Source organism: Carassius carassius, chromosome 14 (genome assembly GCF_963082965.1).
Source record: "Carassius carassius chromosome 14, fCarCar2.1, whole genome shotgun sequence".
NCBI classification, from domain to species: Eukaryota; Metazoa; Chordata; class Actinopteri; order Cypriniformes; family Cyprinidae; genus Carassius; species Carassius carassius.
In genome coordinates, this window is record NC_081768.1 from 1,749,180 (window position 1) to 1,772,097 (window position 22,918).

Consider the following 22,918-nt stretch of genomic DNA (forward strand, 5'->3'; position numbering starts at 1 on the left):
CGTTTTCTGGCAAATCAGCTGTCTCGCACATTAATTTAACATATTCCAAGTTTCATTACGAACTTCATTACGAACTTGCAAACATCTCTTGGTAGATAAACCGTTGTGATTTGCTTTTATCAAAGCTCAGAGCACAGCTGGCGGACACCCCATAAATACCATATAGACTGTATAAGAAGAAGAATGAGCTTTATTGCCAGGTATGTTTACACATATATAAAATAACAGGTATAAAAACAGGTAAATACACGAGATCGATTTTAAAGTTTGTAAACTGAGAACAGCGAACTGTTGTTACCGTATCTGCAAACATGACGGATATTTTATACTTTTAAATGAATGAATAAAGTTAAATAAGTATATAATATAAAATAAGTTAAAAGAAGGCGAGATTTTTAGGTAGGTGTGGTCTAGCAACACGCTTGGTCTTTGATTGGCCAATGCAATGTTTGGCGATGACGTTGAATCCCGGAAATCGAAACTTAACGATCTAAACGATACGAAGAAGTGAAAGTGAACTCGTGTCTGCAATCAGTGTCGGTGTGTACCATAGACAGTAAAAGAGACACTGTCACTGTTAGTATCATGTTAAATTGATTTAAAAACACGGTAATGCGTCTTTTAGTGTTCGTCCGCTGAACATATGACGCTCTGCGTGGCGCTCACGTGCTGATCAACGTAGTGAACCTCTGTCACTGTCTCTTCTCTTAGTTCTTTTTTAACTGTGCAATGGAGTCTCTGTCATTGAATTATGTTTCTCAGCTGAACGATTACCAGCAGAAGACACAGTGCACCGTGGAGTATGAGGAGGGATCCACAGATGGACCGAGTCACAACAAAACGTGTGGAGCTATCAGTCATTCATTATATGTGCAGATGAAAAGAGTGGCATAAAATCATTATTGTTGACTTGTTTCTAATCACATCCGTGTTATCAGGTTCACTATGAGGGCTATAGTTAATGGACAGCAGTATCCTGAGGGCACTGGGAAAACCAAGAAAGAGGCCAGGCTAAATGCTGCCAAGAACGCCCTTGATGCCATAAAAAACACTCAAAATACTGAACCTGTAAGTATAAATATGTTATATAGTTTAAAAAATAGTATTTACTTACCAAATAATCTATTATTTAAACACTGTTTGTGAGTGAAGGTGGCTTTTCAAAATATTAAAATGCTATATAATACATATTTTTATATTGTATACACACACATACATTATTTATTCATTTATATATTTCCTAATATACTGTGAGTGTTCTATGTAAAACTGCATGTATAATATTAAATATGTTTATTATACAAGAATATTATAAAATGCATATTATATACATATATAATGTTATATATAGTAACACACACACACACACACATAATGTTAAATATTATAAAGCATTAATAAGATTTGGAATATTTTTAATATCAAATAATTAGAAAATATTTTGAAAACCTTTAAATGCTATATAATATAGATTGTGAGTGCTCTACAGAAAAAAAAAAAATATAATATATTTTTATAATTCACCAGTTTTTTTTTTTTTTTTTTTTTACATTTTATGATAATGCATCAGTACTAACAATGAAAACAGTTCTAAAGCACTAATTAATCTTAGATTAAGTTAATTTCAACATTTAGCTAATGTATTATTAAATAAAATTTTGTATTTGTTCATATTATTTAATGGATTTAAGCAAATTCAGAGTATGGGACACCATAATAGGCCACACATTATTTCCTTTCCTTTTATTTTTAATATGAACAAACAATGAATAGTTTTATTTCCTAACGTTAATGAACATTAATAAATACTGTAACAAAAGTATTGCTCACTGTTAAATAATGTTTTCCTAATGGGCTCTTATTCTAAAGTCTTACCAAGTTTCATGTTTATTTTGTAATAATAATTATTTTCTAGATTCTAGATCACTTGTTTAAAGTTAATGTGCATGTGTTTACCTGCAGACAACGTCATCTGTTCAAAACACTCCCAACAATATGACTGTATCTCAGAGGAATTATATTTGCTGGCTCAATGAGCATTCAATGAAGAACAAGTTATGTTTTAAGGCTCGTGAGTCCAGAAAGACAGGAAACACTGCTCAGTGAGTATTTAAACATTTGCACACATGTCTGTTCTTCTAATGCACAATGTCCTGCTGAGAAAAGATAGAAAATTATAGTACCTTTTAAATTAAATAGTGCACAAATTGCTAAATAAATGCCAGCCCCTTGCAAGAAATAAGCCCTGATTCTCTCTTATCTCTTTTGCAGATTGTATACTTATGTTTGTAAGTATGTTTGTGGTGATAAAGAGTTTCCTGAGGTTTGTGGAAATAATAAGAAGGACGCTAAAGAAGCAGCGGCAAAATGTGTTTATGAAGAGTTACTCAAAACACAAGATGCAGAGGTAACAGCATTTATCTACTTGGATTGTCTAATGCTGTAATTTTTTATTTGTTTGTTTGACTTTTGTTTTTGGCATTTAAGGTCTTCAATGACAAGAGCAATCGAACACAGAGGTCAGAGTTTACGTCTCATGGGTAAATGATAAACAATATCATGATAACTGACAGTAATCGACTTATATTTGAAAAATGTACTCTCCCTCAGGTCATCCAAGATTAGGATGAGTCTGTTTCTTCATCAGATTTGGAGAAATGTAGCATTGCATCAGTGTCTCATCAATGGATGCTCTGCAGTGATTGGGTGCCGTCAGAATGAGAGTCCAAACAGCTGATAAAAACATCACAATAATAATCCACAGCACTCCAGTCCCTCAGTTAACATCTGGAGAAGACAAAAGATGAAACAAATCCAGCATTAAGACGCTTTTAACTTCAAACCATTGCTTTTGACTAAAATACGAATCCTAAATAACACTTCCTTCAGTGAAAAAGTGCATCTCCTGTTGTCTCTTGCATCAAAATCCAGCCACATATTTGTTTAGAGCGGTTTTAGCTTGTAAATGGAGCTTAATTTGTGCAGATTTCTCTCCTGATTCAGTCCAGACCACCTTTTCACTGGAGGAAGAGTTATTGCATTATGGACTCAGGAAGCAATTGTTTGAAGTTAAAAACCTCTTAATGCTGGATTTGTTTTAGCTTCTGTCTTCTCCAGATGTTAACTGATGGACTGGAGTGCTGTGGATTATTATTGTGATGTTTTTATCAGCTGTTTGGACTCTCATTCTGACGGCACCCATTCACTGCAGAGCATCCATTGATGAGACACTGATGCAATGCTACATTTCTCCAAATCTGATGAAGAAACAGACTCATCCTAATCTTGGATGACCTGAGGATGAGTACATTTGTCAGATTATTTTTAGCTGTGTACTCTATATTGTGCTGTTAATTTGACTTCTTGTCATTTTTCCAAGTGCTAGCCTGGACCGTGCCAGTTTGAGTTTAGCTGATGAACCTCGAAGCACCACGCCTGACAGCAACTACATAGCACTTCTCAATCACTACAGCCAGAAACGTAATCAGGCACTTGATTTTAAATTAGTGGAGAGACGAGGCCCTCCTCACAACCCTGAGTAAGTCTTGAGCTCTGCAGATTTATTTGAGTTGAAAACAAGAAAACTTACATTTTCTTTTTCAGATTTGTATATAAAGTAATTTTGGACGGTAAGGAATATCCTGAAGGACAAGGAAAAAGTGCAAAAGAGGCAAAGCAACATGCTGCTCAGCGCGCTTGGAGTGAAATGAATGAGCAATCTGGATGGACCACACAGGCAAGATGCTTCAGAAACACAGATATATTTATAAGTCTAGATGTTCATGATGTCATTTTTATTAATGCACATGCATGATATGAATCAACAGAGTTCTGAAGATGACGAAAAATGTTTTAAATATTCACGTTTTACACACTAATATATTAAAGGCTATCAAATTCATAAAACATAAACGCATTTATGTTTATTATATATATATATTTGAAAAACTTATGAAATCAATCTGTTACAGAGTGTGACTCCACTGGATGTAAAGCCGAAAATAAAGTAAACATTTTTTAGATTTTTTTTTTTATGTATATAATTTTTTTTTCAATCATTAATGACTTAAAATAACATGCTACATTTTTCTTCTTTTAGATTAGCAGCAAATTTTCATCTGTCACCAAATGGTCTGGCCGGGAGTAGAGAGGTATTGCAACATTATTTGCCAATAATGGTGAAGTAAATGAGTACAAAACAGTATTAGCTGAACTGTAAAGTAAAACAGAATTAAGTTATCTGTTAAATGTGTTGCATTTTCTGTGAAAAATGAAAAAATATAAAGAAAGGCTGAAAAATATATATGCTTGTGAAGTTTGGGACATGTATGTTTTTCATTATGAGTATCCTCCCTAAAGTAATGTTTGCAAAATTAATAGATAAATCCCAAAAAGCTCTTGGTAAATCATAATTATGACAAGTCAAAATTTGAAGATAAAAAGTTATAATTATTAGATTTAAAAATGCAAAATTATGACATAAAAATCATGTTTATAGGTTATTTTTATGTCATAATTTTAACCTTTTTGGTACCATAATATACACCTCTCATAATTATGCCTTTTTCATACCATAATTTTAACCTTTTAATATAATATCAACTTTTTAATCTCATAATTTTGACTTTTTATATCATTATTAGGATTTATCAAAGCTTTTTTCCTCGTCTGGAAGAAATTGGCATCCATAAGAATTTCAAAGTTATATAAATAGAATGTTTTCATAAAACCAGTCCCGAAATTCTCTAAACGCAAGAAAAAAGTTTTTCTTTTATTGACTTTCTTTCTAGTTTTTTTCTTCTTCTAATACATTACTTTCCAAAGGTTGGTCCTAACATGAATGAACAGAACCCAGCAAAGCCATCTGGAGGTCAAATTTCAAACCAAGCTACAAAGTCAAGGTAAATCATAACCTGCTTACTTTGTGTAGCAAAGCATAGCTTTTGAAAAGCTTTTTTTCCTTTAGAAATCTATTGTTTTGAAGCTGTTATGTTCATTTTTGTAGGTTTTTAGAAGACTTTGATTCAATAAATCCAATTGGCAAAGGTGGCTTCGGCCTTGTTTTCAAGGCAAGACGAATACTTGAAAACACATATTATGCTGTGAAGATAGTGAAGAGTACAAAGTAAGTCAAAGAAGTTGTGATATCATCTTTGTCTTTAGATTATTAATGTAATTTGATAATTGCAAAAACTTGATGTGTGTGTGTCCTATATGTTACATAATCCCAATACTTGCCATTTTAGATGGGTTGTGTGTCTGTGATTGCCAAAAAAATTTTATCTAGGCCAGCAGCTAACTAGGTTTTAAAACAAAATATACAGCAATGTACCTAATATAATGTCGTCATATGCTGTATTTCCCTAGAAAAGCTCGTCGTGAGGTCGATGCTTTGGCTAAGTTGAATAACAGCAACATCGTCCGCTACTACTCATGTTGGGTCGAGGGCACTTCGTACAGACACGAGTCTTCAGAGAGCTACTGCCCCTCAGAGTAATTCACCTAAAACAACTCTTTCTGAAACAATCTGCAGTCTCTACCTTCAACTAGCTGTAACGTGTACATTTGTGCTGCTCTCCCTGTCTGCTGGCTCTAGTTCTGGCAGTGACCGGAGAACAAAGTACCTCTACATTCAGATGGAGCTTTGTGAGGGAGACACGCTTCGTGCCTGGATTGATAAAAGAAACTCTTCAGATGTTGATTATCCAGAGAGGAGGACGGATGCCGCACAGATCAACAGACAGGTGCTGAAGGCAGTGGAGTACATTCACAAAGAGGGCTTGATCCACAGAGACCTGAAGGTGGGCAGCTCACTAAAATACGTTTTCATGCTCTGACACTGTAATAAAGGGTCAAAGGCAAGCAGATCCATTTGCAGGTTTAATAAAGTTATAACAGAATAGTAAATAGAATCCAACAGTATGGTCACAAGGGCAGGCAGCAGAGAATGTAGCCGGGGCAATACAAGACTTTGCAATGGTTAAGAGTCTGGAAGCAGTTTAATTAGGGGAGCTAAGGGGAAACACCTGTGCTAGCAATCAGTCCCAGGCACAGGGATTATTGGAAATGAAGTCCATAAACATAGTACTCAAGAGAGGGTTTCCTTCGGTGGCAATCGGAGAGAGCAATTGTGGTGTAGTTCTTTGAGTTGGGGAGGTCCTTGACAAAGTCTATGGCTATGTGAGACCATGGTTGTTGGGAAACTGTAAGTGGCTGAAGTAGGCCTGCTGGGCACTGGTGAGATGATTTAGAGATGTTACAAATGGTACACTGACGAACGAAGGCAATGGTATCTGATTGAAGAGTGGACCACCAGAATTTGTTAGAAAGGAGCTGAGTGGTGGCTTTTATACCTGGATGCCTGGCACTGATAGAGTTATGGACCCATTGCATCACACATTGATGGATACTGAGCGGAAAATAAGTGTGTTCAGGAGGACATTCTGGCAGAGAGTTTTCACCGATCTGTGCCTCTGCGTTTTCTGTCATGATATCCCATTGGATAGGAGCGAGAATGTGGTAAGAGGTAATTATTGGTTCATTGAAAGGAGGAATCAGAGAAGAATCGAACTGCCTAGATAGAGCGTCTGCCTTGACATTCTTTGAGCCTGGACCTTTAGTTAGTTTTAAATTGAATTGAGTGGAAAAACAGAGACCATCTTGCCTGGATCCTTTTCAGTTTGCCTACAGAGCAAACAGGTCTGTGGATGATGCGGTCAACATGGGACTGCATTACATCCTGCATCACCTGGGAGTTACACAAGGAACCTATTTGTGGACTTCAGTTCTACCTTCATTACCATCAATACCACCTTCTCTCAGACAAACTCACACAGCTCTCCATGCCCACCTCCATCTATCAGTGGATCACCAGCTTCCTGACAGACAGGCAGCAGCTAGTGAGGCTGGGAAAACTCACATCCAGGACTATTACCATCAGCACTGGTGCCCCACAGGGATGTGTGCTCTCCCCACTCCTCTTCTCTCTCTACAAGAATAACTGCACTTCAAAGGACCCCTCTGTCAAGCTCCTGAAGTTCACAGACGAAACTATAGTCATTGGCCTCATCAAGGATGGAGACTAGTCTGCTTACAGACAGGAGGTTAACGAGCTGGCTGTTTCGTGTGGTCTTAAAGGGGTCATATGATGCTACATGCACTTTTAGAAGTTGTTTAAACTGAAATGCGTGTTGGCAGTGTGTGTTCACATCACAACCACCCTAAAATTATAAAAAAATCCACCTAGTGTTTCTTGTTTAATCAACTCAATCTTTACCCCTTTTTTAGATCAAGCCCATCTCAGATGCCTGTCTGTCTAAAACATGCCCCTCCCATAATAGTTTGATTGACTGTAGCATTTCAGCACAGACTGGACTGGCGTTGTCTTGCCTTAGAACCACCCTGAGTGAGCTGTCATGAGTCCGCCATTTCATCGCCGGAGCAGTTGTATATAAGAATGACTCCTAAGCAATTGAGGTGTTCTGTTGTTGGATTTAATAATGAAAATAGCAGCCATCATTTACTCCCTACATCTGAGCCACTGAAGGTGCAGTGGATTACGTATGTTTTTTGAAGAGAATGCACCCCCGACCTACATAAATGCGTCTATGTTCGCGCTAATCATTTGTGAAACAGCTTCACCTACAGAAGAATGAGTGTAAGGTTTTTTTTTATGAATTTTTGTATATTGCCTTTCCTAATAATGTGCCAATTAGAAAGACTCACGATGGATGCGGCTAAAGTAAACAGTCCCTCAGAGAGTAGCTAGGAAGAGAGGGGCGGGGTCAGCATAGCTACCAGCAGATGACATTGAACCCTCTGACATTGTGTGCCTCTCCTCTCTTCCTCCAGACTCTGGAATCCATATATCCAAAGGAAATGCAAAATGTACTTTTATCAGAGAACATAACTTTGGACCACTCAGCAGCAGTCCACTCCTTTTTGAAGCGAGATGCTTCTGACGCTGTCTGTTGTTCAAGAGTGGCTTGACACAAAGACTGCGAGAGCTGAAACCCATGTCTTGCACACGTCTGTGTGTAGTGGTTCTTGAAGCACTGACTCCAGCTGCAGTCCACTCTTTGTGAATCTCCCCCACATTTTTAAATTGGTTTTGTTTCACAATCCTCTCCAGGGTGCGGTTATCTCTATTGCTTGTACACTTTTTTTTTCTACCACATCTTTTCGTTCCCTTCTCCTCTCTATTAATGTGCTTGGACACAGAGCTCTGTGAACAGCCAGCCTCTTTTGCAATGACCTTTTGTGTCTTGCCCTCCTTGTGCAAGGTGTCAATGATCCTCTTTTGGACCACTGTCAAGTCAACAGTCTTCCCCATGATTGTGTAGCCTACAGAACTAGACTGAGAGAGCATTTAAAGGCTTCCCAGGTGTTTTGAGTTAATTAGCTGATTAGAGTGTGGCACCAGGTATCTTCAATATTGAACCTTTTCACAATATTCAAATTTTCTGAGATACTGAATAGTGTTTTTTTCTTAGTTGTCAGTTATAATCATCAAAATTAAAAGAAATAAACATTTGAAATATATCAGTCTGTGTGTAATGAATGAATATAATATACAAGTTTCACTTTTTGAATGGGATTAGTGAAATAAAGCAACTTTTCGATGATATTCTAATTATGTGACCAGCACCTGTAGAGTATAAAAGAATAGTTCAGCCAAAATTAAGCTGACAAATGTTCTCATCCTCGGGTCATCCAAGATCAGGATGAGTTTGTTTCTTCAATAGATTTGGAGAAATGTAGAGCTGCATCAGTATCTCATCAATGGATGCTCTGCAGTGAATGGGTGCCGTCAGAATGAGAGTCCAAACAGATGAAAAAACATCACAAAAATAATCCACAGCACTCCAGTCCATCAGTTAACATCTGGAGAAGACAAAAGCTGAAACAAATTCATCGAGACATTTTTAACTTCAAACCATTGCTTCCTGCTAAAATATGAGTCCATAATCCATAATAACTCATCCTCCAGTGAAAAGGTGGTCTGGACTGAATCAGGAGAGAAATCTGCACTGATCAAGCACTGTTTACAAGTCAAAACAGCTCTGTGGATTTTGTTGTGAGAGACAACAGGAGATGCACTTTTTCTCTTAATGAAGCATTATTATGGATTCATAATTTAACCAGAAGCAATGGTTTGAAGTAAATGCCTTAATGATGGATTTTTTTAATCTTTTGTCATCTCCAGATGTTAACCGATGGACTGGAGTGCTGTGGATTATTATTGTGATGTTTTATCAGCTGTTTGGACTCTCATTCTGATGGCACCCATTCACTGCAGAGCATCCACTGATGAGACACTGATGCAATGCTACATTTCTCCATATCTGATGAAGAAACAAACTCATCTACATCTTGGATGATCTGAAGGGTGAGCACATTTTTAAACAGAAGTTGATTACTGAGGGTAGTGCGGACTGCTGAGCGAATCATTGGTACAACCCTCCCTTCTATTAAAGAACTGTACTCATCCAGAATAAGCAAAAGGGCCAGTAAAATCACTCTGGACCATTCACGTCCAGCACAGTCCCTCTTTGAATTGTTGCCATCTGGTCAACACTACAGAGCTCTGATCACCAGAACAGCCAGACACAGAAACCGTTTTCCTTACCTCAGGCAATCCATCTCATGAACACCTGTCAATAATTACCTGCGTAACCCCTGCGTATTCTACACCCATGTCTCAGTTAACATTATTTTATTTCAAGTAACAAAAATTATCACTTTTTATTTCAGCCTGTGAACATAATGTTCAACAGTGAGGGAACAGTAAAGGTTGGAGACTTTGGCCTCGTGACAACAGCAGAAAATGACAATGACACACAACTGCTGGAACGGACTAAAGGGACGGGAACCCATTCTTACATGAGCCCAGAGCAGGTGAGTCCGGAGGCATACCTTAGAATATGACACGCGGTTCACAAAAAAATTTACTGAACCCTAATGCTACAAAAGTTGATGTTACATGCCAGAATGGTTGTAAAGGGTTTTCTGTCTTCTTTGTTGCAAATCAAATGTTTAGATGGCTCAAACATCCTATGACAAAAAGGTGGATATATACGCTTTGGGTCTCATATACTTTGAACTCATCTGGAAACTTGCCACGGTGTCTGAAAAGAGCCAGGTTTGGTTCATCTTTTCTACTTTTATATAATAATACAATCCATGTGTCATGTATGAACTTGCGTGTGAAGTATCTGGATTGTTATAAATAACATTTTAATATTTTGCGACGTTTAGATTTGGGAAGATATAAGAAGTAGGAAATTTCCAACACAGTTCTCTATGAAGTTTAACTTTGAGGTAAGTGTAATTTCATGATTGAAGAATTTGGAGAAGCAAGTGCTACTTAAATTTTTTCTAAATATCAATCATAATATTTACCCAAAGCTGACTGTAATTTAACATGCTGACTCGTTTTTCACGACTGATGAAACAGCACAAGCTTATAGATCGAATGCTGAGTCCCAGTCCTGAAGAGAGACCAGACGCCTCCGAGCTGATCAGAGAGCTGGACCAATCTTCACTGGACTTCATTTCAGGGTAAGCAAACTGAACCTGACCGGTTTGTGTCCACCAGAAATATCTTGTTTAATTAATTCAAACCGAGAAATGGTTTAAATGAATGTTTTGTTATAGGATAATGCATAATGATTTTCTGCTGTATATTGCTTTTTGATATTTTTATCTTCTATAGATTGTCTGATAGTTTTGATGTGATCGCAAAACTTGGTCAAGGAGCCTTTGGCTGCGTTTATAAAGTAAAACATATATATGATGAAAAGATCTATGCTGTAAAGAGGGTCATCTTAACTGGGTAAGTCATAATTTATTAATTCATTCATTGTACTGATTCATTCATCATTTGTATTGATTTCATTTATTCATTATTTTATTTTATTTATTTGTTCGTTCATTCCTTATTTATTTCATGCATTTCTTTATATATTAATTCATTACCTTTAATTAATTTATTTTTATTCATTTATTGATTTTGAAAACAGGAGAGCTGAATCTGAGGTGAAGGCATTGGCTCGACTAGAGCACACAAACATAGTGCGTTACATCACATGCTGGCCAAGTTCTGACGACTGGACGTCAAACCAAGAAAAAAACCAAGAGTCCAAGTAAGCAAGTCTCCTGCACTTTTGATAAAACATTCAATGCTTCTCAATAGTCACGTTTATGCATTTTATGTTCAGTACACCAGGTTCTTCATCAGATGTAGAGACCTATGAGGATGATGATGATGACAAGGACACATCAGGAGTGGAAAGTCTGGGTGTGACAGAGTATGTTCAGCAGTCTTCTTATGAGACACTTGATTAGTCTTTATAGCGTAAACTAAGGTAAACTGGTCAGGAGTATGATTCCCAGAATGCACTTTAATTCTTTTTTGGATAAAAGTATCTACTAAATGCATGTAACTGGGTCTGTTCTTAGATCTGCATCTGCTGCTGCTGAGCCCTCAGGATGCAACAGAAATAACAGTTTAGACTGTTTATCTGTTGATTTAAATTTATGACACATTACCTGCATTTTCGTTGATGTTTTAAAATAACTGATTTCATTTTACTGTAACTTTCAAATCTGTCCAAAAAGGCCATCTGTTGAAAAACCTAACTTCTTCTCTGCATTACCCTTTAAAGAATAACAATATTAGAAACAAGTTGAGATTTATTTTGAAAAAGATCCCTGTTAATTTTGTGTCTGTTCTGAACAGAGTGGCAAGATTTGGTTTATGAATCTGTCATAGTGCGATGAAATAGGCTGTTATTGAAGAGTGAAGCAGTTTTAACAGTTAAACCAGACACAAACCCTGAGTAAATGCTGTCACTCGTGCATATATTCACAGCAAAGAGCAATATTTAAATTATTGATCAAAGATGCAATATTTTTGTCGCATAAATCTAAGACGTATATACAATTACAACTAAAATATACTGTAATGTGCCTCAAAGTTGCAGATGGTTTGATTACAATATAACCTTATTTAATGTTAAGGCCCAGATAAAACAGTGGAATATCACTATTTAAAAATAAATTATGAATGATTTGGTGCAACTTGTTAAAAAAATTAAAATGTGTATCTTTTAAGACAATACCTTACAATGTTAAATATTAATTCATGGGTCATGCCTGTTCTTTCTTTCGTTCTCATTTCAGCAGCGGGACATATTTGTTTATTCAGATGGAGTTCTGCGAGGGAGGAACACTGACTGATTGGATTAAGGCGAGAAATTATCTGAAAAAACAGAGAAACACGGAGGAAATCCATAAAATATTTTATGAAATTATCACTGGAGTGGAATTCATCCATGCAAACAATCTCATCCACAGAGACTTAAAGGTGCTGTATTTAATTTTATTTACTGGAAGAATGGTTTTGCCTTTTTCGGGATTTTTATCCATGTGTTCTCTCCTTTTAGCCTGATAACATACTGTTTGGAGCTGAAGGCAAAGTGAAGATCGGAGACTTTGGGCTGGTGGAAGCTCAGACCAATCAGAATGGTGACCCTATAGAGAGGTCAAACAGAGGAACACCAACTTACATGAGTCCTGAACAGGTAATGCAGTTCCTCTTCAGGAACTCGAGCTGCGTCGAAACGCTTTGGGGAACGCGTTTAGCGTGAGCGACTCTGAATATGATATCTAATCTGTCTTATAGAAGTGAGTTACGTCACAGGCGGGGTGACGTAAGCGGCCAGGAAGCTATAAAGGCACGAGCCGCGCAGCTGGCTTCAGCTTCGCGTATTTCAGCAAGCACTCTGTGTGTGCATGTCATTCTGTCTTGTCAGTCTTATTTATTGTTGTTTGTCACTATTAGCTCCTCAAAGAGTAAGCAATAGTCAAAGAGCAAAGTTAAGACAAGACATCTGAAAGGCGAATCCAGATCGTGTTTCAGATTGTGTGTTCATTACGAGTGGGAATACATGGTCTGTGCGCAGTCTGCCTGGGATTGAGGCACGCTGTTGCCGACTGCCTGCACTGGTACAAGCCAGTGTGGACGCTTCGATCCCGGAGGACTCTCTCGAGGGGGAGTCTTCGCCAGCGTTCCTCGCGGTTTCGGTCCCGCTTTCGCCGAGGCGGAGCGGCGCCTGCACTCGCTGGGTTCGCAGATGAGATCTGCTGGAGGGTATGGAGACGGGCGCATCCCTGTCTCCTACCTCACCCGCCAGATCAGCCCGATCTCCGGGTGCGGAAGCCCGAGTGTTGCGGTCCTTCCCCCCCAAGTGACGGCCGTGACACACCGCCTTTTTTTCTCCGAGGAGATTGAAACGGAGGGCGTCGATGAGCTCGCATTTGCACAAACATAAGCTGCATAAACATCAGTTGCACAGACAAACAGTTACACAAGCATCAGTTTCACAAACATATTATGCCTTACTGTATAACGAGCAGCATTAATGAGGAGCGCAGCTCACGCAGTCAGCTCTTGAGAAAAAAAAAATAAAATAAGGGGGCTGACTGTGCTTCTCGCATATCTAAGGACGGGGCGAAGACGGCTCTGCCTATCTCCACCCGTATTCCTTAGATTTAGAGTTCATTCTCGAGGTTCGGAAGCACGCGAAGCGGTTCCCTTCCCTCTGTGAACTCGCAGCTGCAGCGACTTATCTCCGAGGAGATTAATATTGTTTGTGTGACTAAGCGTCTCGCGTGTTGCCGAGGCAACGCGTGTACTACATCATTTTCAGTTTTGATGTAAATCTTAGCAAAACCAGACCGTCTTTACTCGTCTGATTGGTTAACTGCATTAATTCTGAGGAATTAAATTCAGATCTATCTGACTATGAGAAGTTAGATATGAATTATACCAACAAGGCAGACCGTGTTTACTCGTCTGATTGTTTGTTTGCATTAAATTCTGAGGAATATAATGACACTTATCTCACTCTGAGAAATTATATATACTGGAGGGGCTGCTGGGCGGAGCTCAGTCAGAGCAGGTTGCGGCTCGGCATCGAGATGACGTTCTCGCACATATGGGGGAGCTGGGTTTGAGACTGAACGCCAAGAAGAGTGTACTTTCTCCGGTTCAGAAAACCACCTGTCTAGGCGTAGTATGGGATTCGACCGCGATGCAGGCACGATTGTCCCCTGCTCGTATCGAGTCGATCCTCATCTCAGTCGAGAGAGTCAGAGAAGGCCAGTCACTTACTGTCAAACAATTTCAGAGATTGCTGCGTCCAACGTGATACCTCTTTGCCTGCTGTACATGAGACCCCTACAGTTGTGGCTCAAGACCAAGGGATTTTCCCCGAGGGGCAATTTACTTCGCACTATCAAGGTCATGCGGCGCAGCCTCCGTGCCTTAGACATGTGGAAGAAACCTTGGTTCTTGAATCAGGGCCCGGTGCTGGGAGCTCCTTGTCGCCGTGTAATACTAGCGAGCGACGCATCTCTCACCGGCTGGGGTGCAGTCATGAGTGGCCACCCTGCCCGTGGTCTGTGGAGCGGTCGCCATCTTCATGGCATATCAATCGTCTAGAAATGCTAGCAGTTTATTGTGCACTGAAGCACTTCCTCCCAGACTTAAGGGGTCACCATGTGTTGGTGCGCACCGACAACACATCGGTGGTCTCTTACATCAACCACCAGGGAGGTCTGCGTTCGCGCCCTTTGTACAAGCTGGCGCACCAGACCCTGGTGTGGTCCCAGAGCAAACTCCTCTCATTAAGAGCAGTATATATTCCTGGGAAACTAAATATGGGAGCAGACATACTGTCGAGGCAGGGGCAGAGGCCCGAGGGATGGAGACTTCACCCAGAGGTGGTGAAGCAGATATGGAGAGTATTTGGCAGGGGCTCAAGTAGACCTATTTGCGACTCAAGAGACATCACAATGTCCCCTTTGGTTCTCTCTAGTTCATCCAGCTCCTCTGGGACTGGACGCTATGGTACAGACCTGGCCGAGGCTTCGTCTGTATGCCTTTCCCCCTATTGCTCTGCTCCTGGAGTTCTGGCGAGAGTACGCCGGGACGGGGTCCGTCTGTTGTTAGTAGCCCCGTTCTGGCCGGGCCGAGTATGGTTCGCAGATCTGGTCTCGCTCCTCGACGGCTCTCCATGGGAGATACCGATCAGGACAGACCTACTCTCACAGGCGCAGGGTACGATAGTTCACCCTCGCCCGGAGTTGTGGGAGCTGTGGGTGTGGCCCCTGAGGGGGCACAACTGTTAGCAGCTGGTCTCTCAACCAGACATGGGGACTTGTGACTTGGACTCGAGGCGACTCGAGTCGCTATTTTTAGGACTTGTGACTTGACTTGACAAAAAATAAAATACTTGAGACTTGACTCGGACTTGGAAGTTAAAGACTCGGGACTTGACTTGACTTGAGACAGGATGACTTGAATGACTTGAGTGTTAATCACATCATGTTTTCAGTTTGAATATAAAATATATAAATTATTTTTAAAAATAAAATTGATTACTCAGCTGGAGCGCAGGCTGATGGCGTTGTCATGACTGGACCAGGACACTATCATCAGTCATGCCCTCTCTACCTTACGCACACCACGCCCACTTAGATCAGATATCAAATCACATCAACATCTCAGCTTGAGGGTACCGAGGGTCATCGCTTTTGTCGTCAATAATTCGCGCCGATTTCCAAATCGCTCGGGCAGTTGCGCCCCTGAGGCGTCTGCCGTTGCTAAGCAACCATGACGCGCTCTCTCCATGAAGACGCGGGAATTTCAGCAAAGGATAAATGGATTTGCAGCACTAAAAATCGCTTGCAGTAACTCTGCTACTAAATTTATTTAAAAATGGCAATCCATATACAGCTATGATCAGCTGTTCCTTCATCTTGGCTGAGCTTTCAACGTTGTTACGGGAAAAGATGAAGCTGATTGGTTGGTTCTTGTCACATGACCAGCGGTGCGCTTGTGGCTCTCTGAGTTGAGATGTTTTTAACTCGACGTGGTGCGGACGCGATTGGAAAAAACGAGCATGTCGCACCGCGTGTGCGTCGCGACTGCGTTGCTTCCATTATGAGCGCGCATACCGGTGGCGCATACATGGTGGGATAGGCCACATCGTGCTCGGCTTGCAGACAAGACTCTCTCGAATCTTATATTTTGCAAGTGCAATACCTTGTAATAGAGGTAATGACTTACGGATATACTCTGAGAGAGAGAGAGTGTGTGTGTGTGTGTGTGTGTGAGAGAGAGAGAGAGCGAGAGAAAAACGCACTCGTGCTTCACCTGATGAAGGAAACCCAAACTGAGTCTGACTCCAATCACAACCCCAACATTCAGAAACCAATTGACAAAAATCTGAATTATAATTATGATGAAAAATGAAAAAATGAATTTGAGCTCCAAACCAAACTCCAGTGTTATTCGGCCCTAAACAGAACCACAAAATTGGCAAATTACTTATCACTCAAGCAATTAAAAGAAAGACACATCCTTTCAAAATATCGACTCCATGATCATGATTTGGAAATAGAGATTGGTAGACATAAAAGATCCTGGCTACCGAGAGAAGAGAGACTGTGCAAACACTGTGAGCTGAATCAAACAGAGGATGAGAAACACTTCCTTCTTGTCTGTCCCAAATACAGCACTACAAGAGAAACATTCTTCCCACAGTTTGAAGCTTTGAATCGTTCATTCTTGTCTCTAAATGACTCAGAGAAACTACTCTATATACTTGGAGAGAATGAGACGGCAGTCACAATAGCTGCTAAATATTTATACATCATACACACCATACGAAAGGGATATTTTATTGTATTCAACTGTTTTATTTGATATTTTTAATTGTATATAATTACTATTATTAATATTAGAAATAGTATCTGCTGTTGCTATTTTTATTGTATTGTATTTTATTGTAATCATATTTTATATTTTATTCTGTATCTAAATGCTTTGGCAATTTGGCAATGAGTCTGTTGGATGTTTAGCTATTATTTGTTTTGTGGACTCAATGTTGAAAATGTAAAACATTTCAAACACTGTTGGCAGAAGTGAAAAATAAATAATTTTATGAAGTTACGATTTTGTTTGATTCCATGATGTATTTTACTGAACATGAGTATTTACAATGCAAATCCAAATTATTTTAATTTACTGACAGTTACTTATATCTTGTCTTTTAACTTTATTAAGATCAGATTCTGCAGGTAAAATTACAATAATAAGGTGACTTGACTTGGACTTGACTTGACTTACTACAGGACTTGACTTGACTTGACATAACTTGTGACTTGACTTGACTTGACTTGACATAACTTGTGACTTGACTTGACTTGACTTGACATAACTTGTGACTTGACTTGACTTGACTTGCCCAAGAAAAAAATACTTGGGACTTACTTGAGACTTGAAGGTTAAGACTTGATACTTACTTGAGACTTGCACATGTGTGACTTGGTCCCATCTCTGCTCTCAACTGAGGTTGTTGAGACCCTCCTCCAATCCAGAGCTCCCTCAACGAGGAACCTGTACGCCCTGAGGTGGAAACTCTTCACCTCATGGTGCAGAGACCGCCAGCTAGACCCAGCAAACTGCCCAGTTGGTACAGTTCTGGAGTTTCTACAGGCCAGGCTCTCTGCAGGGTTGAACCACTCCACGCTGAAGGTTTACGTGGCGGCCATTGCGGCCTACCACGACCTTCTCGATGGCCAGTCTTCGGGAAGACACCCCTTAATTACATGTTTCCTCTGCGGTGCGCTGAGGCTGAGACCTCCAGTACGGTCCGTGTTCCCCCCTGGGACTTGGGTGTGGTGTTAGAGGCTCTTTGCAAATCTCCATTCAAACCAATTCAAGATATCTCAGACAGACATCTGACTCTTAAAACCGCCTTTCTGTTGGCCATTACCTCTCTGAAGAGAGTAGGAGATTTACAGGCCCTCTCAGTGGCCCCTACCTATCTTGATTTTGCACCTGGCATGACCAAAGTGTTCATATACCCTCGAGCGGGATATTTTCCTAAGGTGCCCTCTATCACACCACAACCTGTAGTGCTGCAGGCCTTCTGTCCTCCTCCCTTTCGGGAGCCCGACCAAGAGAAGCTAAATCGTGTGTGTCCAGCTCAAGCGCTGGATGCATGCGCCCACAGAGCTGCCCTGTGGAGAAAAATGGACCAATTGCTTGCATGCTGCGGTCCCCCCAAGATGGGGTTTCCTGCTTCTAAGCAGACTATTAGTCGTTGGATAGTTGAGACTATCAACGCCACTTTGAGTCCTCTGGTCGTCCCCCGCTGTCGGGAGCCAAGGCTCACTCTACATGGGGTATGGCGGCCTCCAAGGCCTTTCTAGCAGATGCGTCCATGCTGGACATCTGCAATGCTGCGGGGTGGTCCACGCCTTCTACTTTTGCAAGATTCTATGGCTTAAACATGCCAGTCACTCCAGGCACTTCAGTCCCCTCATCCTAAGCTGTGCTCTTTGGATACACACTAGAAAGGGGTTTGGTAGTCTGGCAGCGTTGGTACTCGTTCCCCAAAGCGTTTCGACGCAGCTCGAGTTCCTGAAGAGGAACGTCTCTGGGTTACGTATGTAACCCTAGTTCCTCAAAGGGGACGAGACGCTGCATCTCGAGGCCATACCCCCGGCACCCCTGCCGCCGCTTGCTGGTACTCGAAGCTGAAGCCAGCTGCGCGGCTCATGCCTTTATATCTTCCTGGTCGCTTACGTCACCCCGCCTGTGACGTCACGCTTTTCTATAAGACAGATTAGATATCATATTCAGAGTCACTCACGCTAAACGCGTTCCCCAAAGCGTTTCGACGCAGCGTCTTGTTCCCTCGAGGAACTAGGGTTACATACGTAACCTAGAGACGTTTTATTGCTTTACAGCTTAGGGTCCTTTATAGCTCATAAATAACGAAGAACCACATTTACTATTTTAGACTTTACAGTTATATTTTTAAAAATGTATTTTGTGTATTGTATTTGCAAAACATTGAATGGATGAATAAATGAGAAAATAAATAAATACTAATAAAATAAATAACATTGTTTACTTCAGGAAAATAAGAGGACTTATGATGAAAAAACAGACATTTTTCCCCTTGGACTCATTTGGTTTGAGATGCTCTGGAAAATATCTACTGTTATGGAAAAAGAAAAGGTCAGTAGAATTTGATGATAGTCATAAGTCTATACAGATATTTACAAACAAATGTATGTTTAATAAATTCACTCTGTCTTGCCACTGCAGCTGTGGGAAGACCTGAAAAATCAAAGGTTTCCAAAAGGTTTCAGCCAGAGTTATTTGACTGAGGTAAGGAACTTGATTTGACCTTCAGATAAATATTGATTCGACTGAGTTTAGCCTATAACTTTGTTGTTGTTTTCAGAGTAAATTCATCATGAAGATGCTGTCGTATTCACCAGAGCACAGACCACATGCAAAAGACATAAAAGAAACACTGAAGAAGTTTTTCTCTCTGGATCAGAATCTTTTAAGCCAGAAAACTATCTGAGGTTTTTGTGCATTGAAACTGTCTCAGCAGTTGATTATGTCCTTTCAAAATAATGAATTTACACACAGAGTACAACTGACAGGTAACAACATTTCGATGATTTCATGGATTTGTTCATGATTTAATGATTAATTATTTAATGATCTATGATTAAGGTGATAATATAAACTCGTGATATGTGAACTTTGGGGAGTGTTTTTTCTAAACAAAGTATGAGAATAACTTCTGAAGGATCTAAGGATCCTCAAACGCAGTCTGTGTGTTTTTGCTTCAAGAGAGCAACCATACATTTGTTTTGTTTTACATTCTTTCTCTTATATTAATTTATTCGTAATCATTTTATTCATTTAATCATATAATAATTTGCAGTCATTTACTCAATACTCATTGATTTATTAACTGATTAATTATGTAATCACGAAGGTGCAAAGGCACCTATTGTATCCGTTAGCATTATTATTCTTCCGCTTGTTCCTCCATTGTGTCTATGGCAGCCCATAGAACAGCTTGTGGGAAAGTTGTGATATTTGGCACACTGATAGAGGATAGTGAGAAAAGTCACCATAGCAAATTTGGAGTCTCTAACTCAAACTCTCTAGCGCCACCACTTGTTCAAAGTTTCACTCATGTATATGCTAATGACTTAAATGTAAGGCACAGAAGGAATTTTCTTTTTTCCTCTGATTCCTTGGCTCATGCCAAGTCGAATGGACCCCAAAATTAAAAAAGTGTAAGGTTTAGTTTTTTTCGCTGTTTTTAATTGTTTGTAAAACCTACTTTTTCGAACTTGTCCTAGACGGTTTGTCTGATTTTCACCAAAAAAGCATGCAGAAACGGATATGAGGCTATATCTCCGCAACTGTTTATCACAGTTTATTGCATTTAGACCAAACTTGGTGTGTGTTATAACAAGCATGACCTGAGGCTACCTGCAGTGTTTCAGCACAGTGCCACCTAGTGGTCAGGAGATAAAATAAATAAACATTTTTATTTATATCTTCTGAATATATTCATCGCCACCTATTGGTCAAAAGTGATAAGCCAATAATTAATATTATTAGTGGTTGTATTTATGATTTTTCAGCCATTTTGACTAAAATAATCTTAAAATGGTTTTGACTCAATGACTCATTCCCACAGTTGGTCTGAAGCTTGCTTCTGTAGTGCTTGGCCCCATAATTGCTGCTTGCAGCTATATTTATATTGTTTTTTTATATTACTGTTTTCATTGTTGTTTAATCTTATGACTGTACTTTTAAATGGCTGTTTGTCTTTATGATTAAGAGGTAAGTGAAAATCTCAAGGTTTATGGAATATTGTTGTGAAGCAGTTTGATGTAATGCTACTTGTTTGACTTGTGTTCATCAGACGAAGTCTAAGGATTGAGACATGCAACTAAGATTATTCAATAAACTCTGCTCCTTTTTACAATCATCACTTAGTCTCCTGCTTCAAGACCACCTTTTAACAGGTAAATGACAGGTGTAACCTTAGCAAAGGTTATGCGTTATGCATGTCTGTTCCAGCCAGGCTTCTGGGCCAGATGGTATCTCTGGGTGACTATTTAAATCTTGAAGTGAAGAGCTGGAAGAAGCCTGGTGTCCTATTTACCTGAAGTCTTTAGACACACATACAGTCGTGGCCAAAAGTTTTGAGAATTACATAAATATTGGAAATTGGAAAAGTTGTTTAAGTTTTTATAATAGCAATTTGCATATACTCCAGAATGTTATGAAGAGTGATCAGATGAATTGCATAGTCCTTCTTTGCCATGAAAATTAACTTAATCCCCAAAAAACCTTTCCACTGCATTTCATTGCCTGCTGAGATCATTTCAGTAATCGATTTGTTAACTCAGGTGGGAATGTTGACGAGCACAAGGCTGGAGATCATTATGTTAGGCTGATTGGGTTAGAATGGCAGACTTGACATGTTAAAAGGAGGGTGATGCTTGAAATCATTGTTCTTCCATTGTTAACCATGGTGACCTGCAAAGAAACGTGTGCAGCCATCATTGCGTTGCATAAAAATGGCTTCACAGGCAAGCCACCAGTGGCTACTAAGATTGCACCTAAATCAACAATTTATAGGATCATCAAGAACTTCAAGGAAAGAGGTTCAATTCTTGTAAAGAAGGCTTCAGGGCGTCCAAGATTTTAGTTTTCAAAAAGTTTGCTGCTAAACTGCTTTTAGATCTTTGTTTCAGTTGTTTCTGTGATGTACTGAAATATAATTACAAGTACTTCATACGTTTCAAATGCTTTTATCGACAATTACATGACATTTATGCAAAGAGTCAGTATTTGCAGTGTTGGCCCTTCTTTTTCAGAACCTCTGCAATTCGACTGGGCATGCTCTCAATCAACTTCTGGGCCAAATCCTGACTGATAGCAACCCATTCTTTCATAATCACTTCTTGGAGTTTGTCAGAATTAGTGGGTTTTTGTTTGTCCACCCGCCTCTTGAGGATTGACCACAAGTTCTCAATGGGATTAAGATCTGGGGAGTTTCCAGGCCATGGACCCAAAATTTCAACATCCTGGTCCCCGAGCCACTTAGTTATCACTTTTGCCTTATGGCACTGTGCTCCATCGTGCTGGAAAATGCATTGTTCTTCACCAAACTGTTGTTGGATTGTTGGAAGAAGTTGCTGTTGGAGGGTGTTTTGGTACCCTCCTGGTACCAATCCTGGCGCTTGCTGGACTTTCTTGGACGCCCTGAAGCCTTCTTTACAAGAATTGAACCTCTTTCCTTGAAGTTCTTGATGATCCTATAAATTGTTGATTTAGGTGCAATCTTAGTAGCCACAATATCCTTGACTGTGAAGCCATTTTTATGCAACGCAATGATGGCTGCACGCGTTTCTTTGCAGGTCACCATGGTTAACAATGGAAGAACAATGATTTCAAGCATCACCCTCCTTTTAACATGTCAAGTCTGCCATTCTAACCCAATCAGCCTGACATAATGATCTCCAGCCTTGTGCTCGTCAACATTCTCACCTGAGTTAACAAGACGTTTACTGAAATGATCTCAGCAGGTCCTTTTATAAATTGCTATTATAAAACTTAAGCAGCAACTTTTCCAATTTCCAATATTTATGTAATTCTCAAAACTTTTGGCCACGACTGTACAGTATATGCATTGCGTATTGCGTAGGTGATCTATTTATAATAGCCTACAAACATTATAACAGTATTTTAGACAGTAGCCTATGTGTGCTCTGTGAATATATGAGCACAATAAAAGGAGTAACAACAATCCAAAAACAAAGCAGAGGGTCTAAAAAGGCAGACAGCGATTAATTCAAAATGATAGAAACAGTGTAGGGCCATAACACAGAAATACAATGGTGAAAAATTAAACAATCAGAGATGTCAGCCAGGGAAACAACAAGATTTCAATGAGAGCGTTTGAAACTGCTGCTTAAATAGTTCCATGAATGCGCATCAGGTGTGCTCGTA

At 39.7% G+C, this 22,918-nt stretch overlaps 2 protein-coding genes across 2 annotated transcripts; both read left to right on the plus strand.

Moving 5' to 3' along the window:
- Positions 1-568: 568 nt before the first annotated feature.
- On the plus strand, positions 569-10,564 carry LOC132157556 (interferon-induced, double-stranded RNA-activated protein kinase-like). The gene is made up of 17 exons (XM_059566928.1): positions 569-842; positions 939-1,068; positions 1,963-2,102; positions 2,272-2,407; positions 2,488-2,540; positions 3,380-3,538; positions 3,604-3,808; positions 3,996-4,006; positions 4,100-4,151; positions 4,825-4,901; positions 5,006-5,125; positions 5,368-5,493; positions 5,597-5,801; positions 9,754-9,897; positions 10,040-10,141; positions 10,258-10,320; positions 10,457-10,564. The coding sequence occupies exons 1-17, from the start codon at positions 730-732 to the stop codon at positions 10,562-10,564; spliced, it is 1,944 nt and encodes a 647-aa protein (XP_059422911.1). The 5' UTR covers positions 569-729.
- An 88-nt stretch (positions 10,565-10,652) lies between these two features.
- Positions 10,653-20,891, plus strand: LOC132156699 (eukaryotic translation initiation factor 2-alpha kinase-like). Its single transcript, XM_059565664.1, has 8 exons — positions 10,653-10,834; positions 11,022-11,144; positions 11,220-11,309; positions 12,184-12,367; positions 12,447-12,584; positions 18,998-19,099; positions 19,190-19,252; positions 19,329-20,891. Exons 1-8 carry the CDS (start codon positions 10,668-10,670, stop codon positions 19,452-19,454), a joined length of 993 nt encoding a protein of 330 aa, XP_059421647.1. The 5' UTR covers positions 10,653-10,667; the 3' UTR covers positions 19,455-20,891.
- Positions 20,892-22,918: the final 2,027 nt, after the last annotated feature.

Coding starts and splice junctions, on each gene's coding strand:
- LOC132157556 (XM_059566928.1), top strand. CDS start 730: ATGGAGTCTCTGTCATTGAATTATGTTTCTCAGCTGAACGATTACCAG. Junction 9,898..10,039: donor CTTACATGAGCCCAGAGCAG/GTGAGTCCGGAG, acceptor TCAAATGTTTAG/ATGGCTCAAACATCCTATGA. Junction 10,321..10,456: donor CTATGAAGTTTAACTTTGAG/GTAAGTGTAATT, acceptor CTGATGAAACAG/CACAAGCTTATAGATCGAAT.
- LOC132156699 (XM_059565664.1), top strand. CDS start 10,668: ATGATTTTCTGCTGTATATTGCTTTTTGATATTTTTATCTTCTATAGA. Junction 11,310..12,183: donor GAAAGTCTGGGTGTGACAGA/GTATGTTCAGCA, acceptor TTCTCATTTCAG/CAGCGGGACATATTTGTTTA. Junction 12,585..18,997: donor CTTACATGAGTCCTGAACAG/GTAATGCAGTTC, acceptor TGTTTACTTCAG/GAAAATAAGAGGACTTATGA.